Here is a 14,009-nt window from a genome sequence, read left to right on the forward strand (position 1 = left end):
CATGCATTCTGGGACATCTCTGCTAAGTCTGCGGGGGAAAGCGGATGGTGGGTTTGGGAAGGGGGACCCTGCGCCGAGCCTCACAGTCCCCATGCACTGACCAGTGACAGGGCCATGAGCTCGTGAGGTTGGGGTCTGCAGCATATTCCTGGGAGGGGTGTCATCTGTGGTGACACAGTGTCAGAGAGCCATCATCCTGCACTGATGAGACTGGGCTTTCCGGGGGATGATGGATGAAGATGCTAACACCCACTCACACGAATTTATTCACTCAAACATTCATCCATTCATTTGACCAAAGTGAGCCCTGGTCAGCTATTGCCTTTGTTGTTGCTGTCGTTATTATGAAGCACATGAAGACATAGGGCTGAATCCGACCGAGGCCCTGTCCTCAGAGTCTCACAGAGAAAGAGAGGGACCATATTAAATCTCAGCACTGTGCGACAAGGGCTCTCTAAGGGACATGTTACGTTTGTGGGGGCAGGGAGGAACGCCTTAACTGTGACAGGGACGTGCAGTGGACGGGGCAGGTGGTGCTGGAGGGTTTAGAAGAGTGGGGCTGGCCACTGGGGAGGGTCTGATGCTCTGGGCAGGGGAACAGCCCGTGCAGAGGCCTGGAATGCAGAAAGCCCGTGGCTTTCCTGAAGGAACGAGGAACTCCCCACGCCTCTGCTTCTGCCCGCGTTCGTCCACCCATTCGCTCTGGGCCGGACGCCGTGCTGGACGCAGGGCCACCAGGGCGAGGCAGACTTGGCCCTGCCCAAGGTCCCATTGTCAGGGCAGGGAGACAGACAGCTGTCATGAGAGCAGGAATGTGCACGGAGGACAGAGGGGGGGCCATGGAAGGCTCCTGGAGGAGTTGGAGTTGGGCAAGTGAAGAAGCAGAGCTGGCTGCTCTTTGTGGAGAGGATAGCCTGTGCAAAGGCCCAGCGGTTGTGTGTTCATTCATTCACTGTATTTTTTCATTCAGCGAGTAGGCATTAGATGCCAGCCATGTGTCTGTACTGTGCATAGAGGTGGCAAAGGGAACAGTTGTGGAGTTTACACAGGTTCAGCAGTGCAGGCTAGATTACACTTGGGTGACAAACAGCCCCAAACCTTAGTGGTTCACAAGTTTATTTTTCACTCCAGTTATGTCTTCACTGCTGGTGGCAGAGAGAAGAGAGATGGTGGAGTCACGAGCTGGCTCTTAATGATTCTGCTCTGAAGCGGCAAGTATCTCCCACTCACCATGTGTTTGACACAGGGGGGCCCATGGCCACGCTCCACATCGGTGGGTTAGGGGTGTGTTGCCCTCCCACAGAGAAGGAGGCGCGTATCCTGAGCAGTAAGACCCTGCACTTCGTGTGTGAGGAAAGGCCGACAGCTAAGTGTGATGGAGCATATGGTGTCGGGACGGTAAAGACATGACAATGTCCAGGGGCAGCTCGATCATTGCCGGCCCTGGGGTACCAGGCGAAGAGTTTGGGCCCCACTGTCCGCCAGTGGAGCGCCATGGAGGTCTGAGAAATTCTGTCGAGGAGTTTTATGCAAGGGAGTGCAAGATATGTGGGCGCTTCAGAAAAGTCATTTTGGTGCCAGCGGAAGGCCGCCTGGCGGAAGTCGAGGCCGGAGGTAGGAGGGGCAGTTGGGAAACTTTGAGAATGTCCCTGCGGAGAGAATGAAGAGGGTCCCAACGAGGGCCAGAGAGCATTTCAACAGGTGTCAGTGGTGGAATCGAGGGACGTTGGCACATCACTCAGTGTTTTAGAAAGAAAGCGAGTGAGCGCATGCGCACACCTGGGCCTTGTGCCCCGATGAGGTGACCAATACAGTGATCACTTTTAAAGTGAGGCAGACCCTGATCAGCTGTCTCTCCATTTTAAAAAATTGTTGGTGAGTTTTAAAATGTTTTTTTTTTTTTTTTACTTATATGTAGTAGCCTTCACTTTTTTTGGAGTGCAGTTCTGTGATTTTAGTAAATGCATAGAATTGTGTAACCACTACCACAAATAAGATCCTGAACAGTGCCATTCCCCACCCCTCGCCCCGCCCCATCCTCCCTCCCCAGCTCCCGGAAACCCCAGTCTGTGCTCTGTTTTGTTTTTGTTTTTTTTTACAATGTTGTATGAATGGCATCATCCAATGTGTAGCCTTTTGCATCTGCCTTAGTATAATGCATTTGAGATTTACCCCAGTGATGCTTGTGTCGGTGTTTGTGCCCTTCCTACTGCTCAGTGGTGTTTCCCTGTACGGCTGCACTACAGCTGGTTAACACGGAGAAAGTCCCAGATCACTTTTCACCCTTTGGCTGCTTTATGTCGTGTCCCAAGTGGGGCTTTTCTGTCTCTGCCTGAAGGTCTCCCTCTATTCGGCCCAGAAAAGCCTTCTCTGGTTCCCTGAGCTCAAAGGAAGAGTTTTGATACAAAGACTCGCTTCCTGCTCAGGGTCTTTTATGAAAACAAAATTCCTCGCACAGCTTCCTATGTGCCATCTTTAAACATCCTGCCAGCAACCATTACTCAGGAGCAGCGTAAGTTAACCGCACTGTCTGCAGTTTAGGCCCCAAAACACACTGCAAAGTGCCATGAAGTACTCGGCTTTGGCACACATTTAGTTTTCTGGGCCATGCCCAGTCGGTCTCCGATGGGCTGTGGGAAATCGGTCCCAGTTGTTTCTCTTATTTCTTTGAGAGAGAGAGTAATGCATCGTATGTCTGGTGCATTGCAGAATCCTGTGGGCATCACCGGGCTGAAAACAAGGTTGTTTCCATCTCATGGGCTGAGATTGCTTTGATCCAGAGAGTTGCTGGGTATTCGGGGTTAAGGCATTCCAGAGGCTAAGAGGTGCAGGCCCCACGTGACCAAGTTCAAAGAGATGCTTTCAGAAATTAAAAAAAAAATTAAGGAACCCAATAAATGAATGAACACCCCAATAACAGTTTTGCAAGGTTCAAATGTAATGATTTCAAAAGCAATTTAATTAATCTTTTAAAAAGTGCCTGTTGCATTAATAGTAAGCTCAAAACATTATTTTTAAACAGCAACTTTCACTGTTTAAAAAGTGTATTTGGGAACAAATTTTACTTAACAAATTCATTGTTTTTCAATGAGAAGAAAGTGTTTATAAATTATCATTAAAATAACACCCTTTCTGATTATAAACATAGCGTGTGCTGATTATAGAAAATTTGGAAAGCCCAAAATTAAGAGGAAAGGAAAAATTATTCATAACTTTAAAACCTGGAGATAAAATTCTACGAGTTAAAAAAATCTGGGGTCTGACTGTAACTACTGCATGAGGTTCTACCTTTTTGTTCGACCTTGAATTCAGCTCAAGATCACCATGTCACATGGCTTTTAATGCCTGCCCAGTATTATTTATGTATTTGCTATAATTTACCTAACCAGTGTCTTATTTTCAGACATTTCTATTTTTTCCATTATTTTTTGTACATAACCTGAAATTAATATTGAGCAGATACACTCTGTGCATGTCTTCTAGGGGGGCTGCCGCGGGGTCTGGGGAGATCAGACTCAGCCCATCAACTGGAAGACAGTAGGGTTTATGGGAAAGACTTGATTTGGGAGGTGCCTGAGCACATGGGCACTGCCAGGGTTTCTGGCCCACAGTCAGTGCTCCAGGACTGGCTAGGCAAAGGCAGGACAGGGCAGAGGAGGAGGGCTGGGCGTGGACCCTGAGGCAGGGGCTCCTGGTGTCAGGAGGGATCTTGGCGTGTATTGTGACCCTCACAAGCCCAGGGATCTGGCAGGCGGGGCCAGCTGCTCCCGTGGTTGAGATTCTGGGTGGCAGCAGGGCTGCTGGAAGCCCCAGGTACCCCCTCCCCTCAGGGAGGCGAGGAAATAGGCCCCTGACTCTCTGTTCCCCGTCAGAGCCTGGCATGAGGCAGGATCCCCGGCGGGTTGTGGTGCCTGCCTGACCCAGGCTCTCTGTCTAGTAGGTTCAGGACCCTTGGAGTCTGGTGTGTGGCTCGTTGCAGCGAGGATGCCAGAGAGGGTGGAACGTTTGTTGATGCCGCGCGCCCCCTAGCGGTCAATGCCCCACAATGAGTCTGAACGGTGTTTCCTGGTCCAGTCTACACCGGGGAAATAAATCTCCAGCAGATCCACCTATTCCTGGAAGAGAGGAAGTAGGTTCTAGTCCTAGCAACGTCTTTAACTTGCTGTTTGACTCTGGCCACGTAACACCCTTTTTTGGGGGTCTCACTTTAGTCATCTGTGAAGTGAGGCCATGCTGGCCTCACAGGTTTGACCTTGGGGAAGGGAAGGTCTCTGAGCCCCTGCCGCCCCTGCCCATTCTGGGCAGGCCCAGGGTTGGCTGGAGCAGGTGTGTGCAGTGTGGTAAGCAGATTCCAGGGAGCCCTGGGTTTGTGCCTTACTGTGGTGTCCACCAAAGGCTCCATATTTAGAGGCAAGCCCTTAGTCTTCACGAGGATCACTCCCCCTTCCAGGGTACGCAGGAACCAAAGAGAGGAGGAGGTGGCCAAAAGATTGTAGCCAGGCTCCACTGGGGGGTTGCAGGAATAGGGACTGCCTGCTCTGGGGCTGACTTGAGGCCTGGGGGTCTTCTAGGAGGAGGAGGAGGAGGAGGAGGAGGAGGAGGAGGAGGAGGAGGAGGAGGAGGAGGAGGAGGTGGACAGGTCTCCTGGATCCCAAGGGTTGGGCAGCTGTGAGTTAGGGAGCAGGCACGTCAGACAGTTAGGAAAACTGACCTCAAAAAACCAGGGTGAGGGGCTTGCAATAGCAGGAATGGCAGAATAAAGAAATCCTGTCTTCCACCAAAGCAAGGAGGAGAGTGGGGGAAAAATGGTCAAAATCCACATTTCAGAACCCTGGGATTAATGGAAGACTTGCAACAATTTGGAAAGTGTTTATTCAAGGAAAAGGCTCTATCTTGGTAGGAACAGGAATTCCGACATGTTTTAACTCACCCTCGTCTCATCCCCCTCTTTCTAGCCGTGCGGTAGCCTTGGAACTCGATGGCCCCACATCACAGTGGAAGTCTGCAGTCTAGCAGCCTCCGGCAGGGGCAGCCAGGGTCGGAGCTCCTCCAAAGCCCAATTCCCAGACAGTTTGCCCCACAAGACCTCATTTTAAAGGTTGCGCTTATTTAACCTGACTCGAAGCTCGTGCAATGCAAACAGCCTTTTTAGGGAGGGTATATGTTGAGAATAATCAGTGGTGGTGGAGTAACATAGACACTGCCTGAGGCAGTGAGAACAGCTGGGGCAAGGAGGCCGCTGACCAAAAGTCTTAAAGAGAATCATGGATTCCCATGGACTGTCCACAGAGGGCTTTGAGAACTTTGGCGTGTTCCTGGAAATCAGAAAGGCCAGTCACGTGTGTGAAGCTGTGCACATGCCCGGGAGAGACCTGGGGAAGCTCTAAGCTCCCAGTGCTGGCTGGCCTCAGGGCTGGGTGCCATCAGAGAGAAGGCGCAGGCAGAGTTGTGCATCGAAGGGCTTCCCCAACACACACGCACAGCCCCTCAGCAGACGCTGAGAGACTGCCTGGATCTCGGCATCTAAGGGAGTCTCCACCAGCCATCAGCTGACTGCTACCCAGCAGAGACTTCTGTGGCTACATGCAGCCAAAAGGACAAACTTCATATGGCGGTAGGTTAGAAAGCCGCCTGACCAAGCACAGCAGCCACAAAAATGGGTCACAGTAATCATCCCTGGGGCACAAGCGTTGGGTTTCCACAGTTGTCACATGATATTATTCAAAATATGCAGTTTTCTACAAAAATTATGAAGCATTCAAAGAAACAAGAAAGTGTGGCCCATTCTACAAGGAAGAGAAACAAGCAGGAGAAAATGTCCCCGAAGAAACTCTGAGGTTAGACTTACTAGACAAAGCCTCTAAACCAGTTATTTAAAACATGTCTAAAGAACTAAAGAAAAGTATGAGCATGATGTCTCATCAAAAAGAGAATATCGACAACAAGTAGAAATTATTTAAAAAGAACCAAGTAGGAAGCAATTCTGGAATTGAAAGTATAATAAGTGGTAAAAAATTCAGCAGAAGATTTTAAGATGAGCAGGTGTGAGTTAGCTGAAAAAAATGACCAGCAAATTTGAGGAAAGGTCAGCTGAGCTTACCTAGTATGAGGAACAGAAAGAAAAAAAATGAATAGAACTTTAGGTACCTATTGAACATCATCAGCAAGCTTTCTTTTTAAAAAGATACTTTATTGATAATACTGTTAGAGTTGTCCCAGTTTTTCCCCCTTTGCCCTCCTCCACCCAGTAACCCCATTCCCTCCAGCAGTCTCCGCCGTAGTTCATGTCCGGGGGTCATGCATACAAGGTCTTTGGCTCCTTCTTTTCCTATGCTGTTTTTAACCTCCACCTGTCTATTTTGTACCTACCAGTTATACTTCTTAATCCCTGCACACTTCCCCACATTCTCCCCCTTCCTCTTCCCAGCCGATAGCCCTCCGAATGATCTCCATGTCTGTGGTTCTGTTTCTGTTCTGCTCGTTTGCTTAGTCTGTTTTTTAGATTCAGTTGTTGATCGTTGTGAATTTGTTGCTATTTTAATGTTCATAGTTTTGATTTTCTTTTTCTTGAATAAGTTCTTTTAACATTTCATACAGTAATGGCTTGGTGATGATGAACTCCTTTAGCTTTACTTTGTCTGGGAAGCACTTTATCTGCCCTTCCATTCTAAATGACAGCTTTGCTGGATAGAGTAATCTAGGTTGTAGGTTCTTACTTTTTGTCACTTTGAATATTTCTTGCCAGTCCCTTTTAGCCTGCAAAGTTTTTTGAGAAATCAGCTGACAGTCTTATGGGCATCCTTTGTAGGTAACTGCTTTTCTCTTGCTGCTTTTAAGATTCTCTCTTCATCTTTAATCTTTGGCATCTTAATTAGAATGTGTCTTGGTGTGGGCCTCTTTGGGCCCATCTCGTTTGGGACTCTGTGCTTCCTGGACTTATATGCCTATTTCTTTCAGCACATTAGGGAAGTTTTCTTTCATTATTCTTTCAAGTAAGTTGTCAATTTCTTACATTTCCTCTTCTCCTTCCGGCACCGCTGTGATTCAGATGTTGGTACGTTTGAAGATGTCTGGGAGGCTCCTTAGCCTCTCCTCATGTTTTTGGATTCCTCTTTCTTCTTGTTGTTTTGTTTTTTGCTACATAAATTAACGCATGTATTACAGGCTAGCAGTGTTTCAAATTGTGGAGCTGTTGCTGGTCTTTCAGGTCCTTCAGGCAGCTGGTGGCCGACTTGGCTGCGACGGCAGAAATGGTGCGGGAGTTCTCGGCATCCATGGCCGTTTTTACGCAGGAGCCACAGTGCCGAGTCCCCACAGCTCGCCTCTGCATCTTGGTGTTGCCACGGAAGGAGCAAGTGTGCTTGGTGTGGTGGCCGATCCCAGTTTTCTTCACCACTTTCCTGACGGAGGTGCCATAATGGGTGTTCTCTTTACCATTGATTCCTTCTCGGTGTGTTGAGCCTTTTCACTGCTAAGTAGGTCGGAACCCAAGAGGTTCTTCTTCTTCTTTTTTTTTTTTAAGATTTTATTTATTTATCTTTAGAGAGGAAGGGAAGGAGAGAGGGAGAGAAATATCAATGTATGGTTGCCTCTCATGCGTCCCCTGCTGGAAACTAGCCTGCAACCGAGGCATGTGCCTTGACTGGGAATCAAACCGCGATACTCTGGTTCACAGGCTTGTGCTCAATCCACTGAGCTACACCAGCCAGGGCCCAAGAGGTTCTTCTTTCTGTTCTGATTGAATGCTTTTTTTTCTTCCTTATGTTCCAAATCGTTGATGTGATTCTCGGCTTCATCCCCTCCACTTAGAGGTTAGGTTTTTAGGTTCCCAGTAGGTTTTTCTTTATTTCACTTAGTGTAAACTTCATTTCTGTCTGGGTCTGCTTTATGGTGTCGAAGCACCATAATGAGTTCCTTAAGCATCCTAATAACCAGTGTTTTAAACTCTGCGTCTGATAGATTGCTTATCTCCATTTTGCTTAGTTCTTTTTCTGGAGTTTTGTTCTGTTCTTTCATTTGGGCTGTATTTCTTTGTCTCCTCATTTTGGCAGCCTCCCTGTGTTTGTTTCTGTGCATTAGGTAGAGGTGCTTTGACTCACCGTCTTAGTAGCATGGCCTGCTGTAGAAAAGCACACTGGTAAGTTGGATGGGGCAGAGCCTTAGATAATTGCCAGGGCGGGGTGACCTGTGTCCCTGCTCTGTTGTTCTCTTGCTCTGGGCGGGGGAGGGCTCAGAGAGGGGACAGTGCTCTGCCTGGCCTCTGGAGTTTCGTCTGGAAGGAAGCTGTCTCCCTACACTCACTCCGATGCCGGTCACTTCAGTCTCTCCCTGGAGCCCACTGGTGCTTTTCCAGCTGTTGTCATGGTGCTGAAGCCCAGAGGGAGCGAGTCTGTGTAAGTATTGAGTATATTGCAGGCCCTTTAAGTGGAGACTCCTGGAAATCCTGCAGTTTCTTCTGCTGTCCCAACCCCCAGTGGTTTTTACAGCCAGAAGTTATGGGGACTTATCTTCTTGGAGCTGGAACCCAGGGCTGGGTGATTTGGTGTGGGGCTGAGATCACTTGCTCCTGAGGTATCCCTCCTGATTTTTATCCACCACACGTGGGTGAGAGACCTCCTGTTATCATCTCCATGCCTCTCCTCACCTCTCCTCGCCTCTCCACATCTCTGTCTCTCTGTGTCCCCGCTCCTCCTGCCCATCTGGATGAATGTTGCTTCTTTAATTCCTTGTTTGTTGGACTTCCATACAGCCTGACTTTCTGACAGTTCTGGGTGATATTTGTTTTGTAGTCTAGTGGTCATTTTTGCTGCGGTTGTGTGAGGAGGTAAGCTGTGTTTACCTCCGCCTGCATCTTGACTGGAAGTCCAGCAAGCTTTCTAACATGTATAATTTGAGTCCCATAGGAGAGAAGAGAAAGAGGCAGAAAGACTATTTGAAGAAATAATGGCCCCAAACTTCCCAAGTTTGATAAAAATATAACTCTACACATCCAAGAAGTTCAGTGAACTCAAAGTAAAATAAGAATTTATCTTAGAATTTATCATAGACATATCATAGTGAAACTATTAAAAATCAAAGACAGAGGGAATATTGAGAGCAGCAAGAGAGAAACAACTCATCACATACAAAGTTTCCTCAACAGGATTAGCATCCATTTCTCATCAGCCAGGGAGGGTAGAAGACAGTGGGTTGACCTTCAAAGTTCTGGAAGAAGTTTAACAAAGTTTAGACTTGGTTAAAAGCCCATAAACCAAGAAGTTTATATCTGACAAAACTAACCTTCAGAAATAAAGGAGAAATAAAGACATTTACAGATAAACAAAATGAGAATTCCTTCCCTACAAAAAATACTAAAGGGATTTATTTTTACTTCAGTCCTTCAGGCTGAAATGAAAATACACTAGACAGTAGATTCAAACCACATAAAGGAAGAAAGATCAGCAGTAAAGGTAATTGTAGAGGTAGGTATAAAAGACAGTTTAAGTAGATATTTTCTTGTTTGTACTTTTCTCTCCTATATGATTTAAAAGACCATTGCCTAAAGCAATGATTGTGAACCTATGTTGATGGGCATACAATGGACATAAAAAGTAATATCTGCGACAATAGTAGCACAAAGGATGGTAGTAGTCGAGCTGTATAGGAGCAAAGCCTTTTTAGAAAGATTTATTTATTTTTAGAGAGAGGGTAAGAACAGGAGAGAAACATCGATGTGAGAGAGAAGCATTGATTGGTTGCCTCCTGTATGCACCCTGATCCAGGACCAAACCTGCAACCCAGGCTTGTGCCCTGATGGGGAATCAAACCAGTTACCTTTCGCTTTGTGGGATGATGCCCCGCCCCTGAGCCACACCCATCAGGCCAGGAGCAAAGTTTTGCATTAAGTTGGTGCAATTTTATGATCCTCAGGGGAACCACTAAGAAAATAACTGAAAAAAATAGAGTAAAAGACTTGACAAGATAATTAAATGCTATACTAGGAAATGTCTGTTTAACATAAAAGAAGGCAGTATTGGGATAATAGAGGAATAAGAAAGTAAGATATAGCAAAACAAGTAGTAAAATGGCAGATACAAATCCTACCTTTATGGTAATTACCTACCTTATTGGTAATTATATTAAATTAAAAAAAGGATTAAACAATCCAATCAAAAAGCAGAGATTGGTGCCCTGGCTGGTGTAGCTCAGTGGTGTAGCCTGTGAACCAAAAGGTGGCCGGTTCCCTTTCCAGTCAGGGCACAAGCCTGGGTTGCGGGCCAGGGCCCCAGGTGCAGGTGTGCAAGAGGCAACCATGCTTCTCTTACACATGGATGTTTCTCTCTCTCTCTTTTTCTCCCTCCCTTCCCCTCTCTCTACAAAATACATAAAATCTTTTTTAAAAAGCAGAGTTTGATAGGATGGATAAACTGTCACGATCCGACCATGTTTTGTACACGGAAGACATACTATGAAAAAACACAACTAGGTAAAAAGATGGAAGGAGATATACCACATAAACAGCAACCCAGCGAGAGCTGGATGACTGTTCTAATGTCAGACAAAATAGACTTCCAGACAAAAGTTGTTCCTGGATGCACGAGGTACCTTTTATAAGGTCAACCTGTCAGGAAGATGCAGTCGTCGTAAACTTCCAGGCCCCTACCAACAGGGACCAGAAATATGCAAAGCAGACACTGATAGAATTGAGGGGAAAACAGACAATTCTAGAGTGACAGTCAATTTCAGCACCCACCGTCAGCGATGGGTAGACTGATGAGGCGGAAATCGAGGAGGTGAAAGGCCTGGACAGTGCCGTAGTGGACAGTGCTGTGAACTCTCAGAGACTCCGTAGGACACTCCACCCAGCACAGCAGGGTGCAGGCTTCTCTCTCACCTGGGACGGCCTTCACTGTAAATCACAGGTCACGGCATGAAATGAGTCTCAGTTAATTTACAAGGATGGGAATGATAAAAAAAAAAACAAACAAAAACTACGAATCAATTAGAAATCAGTCACTCGAATTTCAAACATGGAAATAAACAATACATCCGAATGACTTATTGAAAGAAAGAAATCACAAAGGAAATTAGAGTAAAAATTGGAGTTGAGATACACGGATCCCCGAGAGATTCAAAAGGTAGTGTCTGTGTAGAGCATAATTTGCACGATACCATTCCTGGGGGACACGCTGCTCTGGAAACTGTGCTGGCAGGGGTCACGGAGCAGGGGCCGTGCTGAAGTGGGCTTCATCCCCGCCCCGCCCCCAGGGCCCCAACAAGGCCCCAATTCAAGACCTGAGTCTGCCATGAAGGCTTCTGCTGCTCCTTTTGACTGTGAGATTTCCCAGCCAGGATCCCAGTGTCGGGGCCCACACATCCCAAGAACGTGCCTGCTGCTTACCGTTGTCAACCAACACACTGGAAATCGGTGCCCTCCTTCCTTGCTGATGGATCTCACCCCCAACACCCCGTCTCTTCCTGTGCCAAGTGGAAATGATATCGCGGCTTCAGCCTCCAGAGGTCCTTGCTAGTGTGCAGGGTGGGCCTGGGGGCATGGACAGAGCTGGGTGGTGGTATGGGGTTCCGGGAGGACAGGTGGCTGGACTGGGTGTCCCTTGTCATCATCTGCTGCAGTCCCTTGTCTGCGGGGAGTGTTTCTGAAATCCTGTTGGCAAATGTCCCCTTGCTCCTTGGGTTTCGCTGATGGTCGTGGTGATGGTGGTGGTGTGTGTGTGTCTTTCACACGCACGCTCTCAGGTCTCGAAATGGGAGAATCTCAAGATCTTTATTTAGGTCTATATAAAAATACAGTACGTCTGATGCACCAGTGTGGCCGATACACAGTCATTACCCCTGGAGCACTCATGGCAATGACAGGAAATAGAAGGTTACAGGAACTGGTTTATTCAACTAAAACACCTGAATTAAAATTGTTAACTTACATGGCCACCTTATTATGCAAACAAACTTATATGTTTGTGGGAGCTAGAAATGTGTAAGTACTATTAGTAACAAAAATTATGAGAAACTAGTCATTGGTTAAAAATAAAGTCAGTGTTATCTACAATCCCCTGACGAGGGAGGGGCCTTGCCAGAGTGGGGACCTCAGTCATGGCCACGGGTGAGGTGGAGGGTTTGCCTCCTTCCCCACCGGTGTGTTTGCCGTGGAGTGCGCCACATGTGGCTGGAAGTGGGGGGTGCACAGAGGACCACAGGGCTTGGGTAGGGCAGAGGCCGTGCCTTCCGCAGGGGGCGCCCGAGGCGTGGGGCCCTGCTGGGGTTCCCTGAGATGTGGCGACAGCAAGATGTAAAGGCAAACCGCCTGGCTCCATTGTGCAGTAATATCTGGGTTTGGGCATTGGCCAGAGTTGCTTGTTGCTGTGGGTTATAAGTTGAGTGCCTCTTAGTCAAGAGATGAGGAGGAGAGAAAGAGGAGAGAGTGCATGCCTGGATGACCGGGCGAGGCAGGGTGGGAAAGGGTGCTGTGCATGGGAGGGTCTGCTCTCACTTCCCAGGCCAAACTGGTGTCAGTGAGTCTCAAATCGGGGTCACCGCTACTCTAGGCCCTCTCCGGAGGGTGAGGGTGTGGGCGTGGAGGTGGCCCTCACCCTATGATCTGTCATATGTGGTCTCCACTGTCCCTCCAAGGTGAATTCACAGTTGCTACAAGGTTCAGCCAGCCATTTCCCTGACTTCAGTTGAATTTTCTTCACTCAGTGCAGTGCAGATACTGGTGTGGCAGGCAGGTGAGGTCGCCTGGGGACCCAAGGTTGGGAGCTGCCTGGGGGTGAGGGGCTTGGGAGGTGTGAGGAAGTTGCAGCAGGGCAGGCGTGATGCACGGTCCCAGCTCCCTTTGGACTGGGCCGCAGGGAGTGCCACCCACAGGTCACGCTGTCCTGCCCCTTGCTCCCAGGCAGACAGGCGCCAGGGCCTCGCCAGGATCATCAGAGGGTTTAGGCACCTCGGGGGAAGACCTCTCCCTGGGAGTTGAACATAAGCTCTTGGAGGAGCCAGAGAAAAAGTCTCTGAGTTGGACCTGTGGTCCTTGGTGGCAGGGTTCCGTGCACTCCCGAGCCCAGACAGAACACCAGCTTGGGTTTTCCAGCATTTGCGGGGTAACCATCCCAGAAGTATGTTCCTGGACATTTCAGGGACCCAAGGTGGTGAGGTCGCTGGGGCCCACCAGGAGGGGCTGCTGGGCTGGGGCATCAGTGCGGTAACTCAGGGCTTGGTGTCCAGCGGCTGGGGCTGCAGGGGTTTGGGTCCCCAAGCCCAGAGGCTCGCAGCCCCTAATACCCTAGCTCCTCCCGGGGGTCCGTGCTGTACAGCTCGGCCAGCATCTTGAACCTGGGCCCCCAGTCGTTGAGGAAGTCATAGTCGATGTCGGAGTCGGAGGAGTGGGTGCCCAGGGAGCTGAGGGACTCGGCGATGGACTCGGAGCCCTCGTAGTCGAACAGGTGCAGGGTGTCGTAGGGCAGGCCGCCGCTGTCGTGGTCCGCCTCGTCCTTCTTCACCTCGATCACAGCGGCCATGTCCCCGGGATCCCGGGGCTTGGCGAGGGGCGGGTGCCGCGGTGGCTTCTGCACCTGCGCGTACACTGCGGGCGGCACGTCCCGCCCGGGTCGCGGGGGCTTGGCTCCACGGTGGCGCGCGGAATTGAGCACCGACACGTCGTAGCTGGTGGTGTCCATCTCGCCGCCACCCTCCTCGTCGTAGGTGACCAGCTGCTCGTGGATCTCCAGCGTGCTTTTGCCTTGGGCACGGGCTTGCTTCCGGAGCCGCCGCCGCAGGAAGATGAGGAGGGTGATCACTGCGGGCAGCAAGTGGTTAGAGGGAGTCAGACGCAGCCCAGCTGCCAGCTGGCCCGGACCCTCTGGGTCTCCCCTGCACCCCCCTCTCTTCCCTGGGAATCCATCCAACTTGCCAGTGACACCCCAGCCCCACACTGGCTTGCTTTGGTCCAGACCCTGGAGGGTCTACCTCCCCACCTCTGCAGGTGGGAGTCTCTGCTCCATCTTGCCCCCATGTGG

General features: G+C 49.3%; 1 protein-coding gene across 2 annotated transcripts in view; it reads right to left on the reverse strand.

Annotated features, from left to right (window-relative positions):
• Positions 1-11,745: 11,745 nt before the first annotated feature.
• The window catches only part of CDH5 (cadherin 5), a 33,628-nt gene continuing 31,364 nt past the window's right edge, over positions 11,746-14,009 (reverse strand). For both annotated transcript variants that reach the window (XM_037162644.2, XM_037162643.2), the window contains exon 12: positions 11,746-13,789. In XM_037162644.2, coding sequence (XP_037018539.2) covers positions 13,269-13,789 — 521 coding nt within the window. In that variant the 3' untranslated portion in view covers positions 11,746-13,268. The remainder of the gene's footprint in view (positions 13,790-14,009) is intronic.

This window comes from Artibeus jamaicensis, unplaced genomic scaffold, assembly GCF_021234435.1.
Source record: "Artibeus jamaicensis isolate MK-2021 breed Jamaican fruit bat unplaced genomic scaffold, CSHL_Jam_final contig_464, whole genome shotgun sequence".
Lineage (NCBI taxonomy): Eukaryota > Metazoa > Chordata > Mammalia > Chiroptera > Phyllostomidae > Artibeus > Artibeus jamaicensis.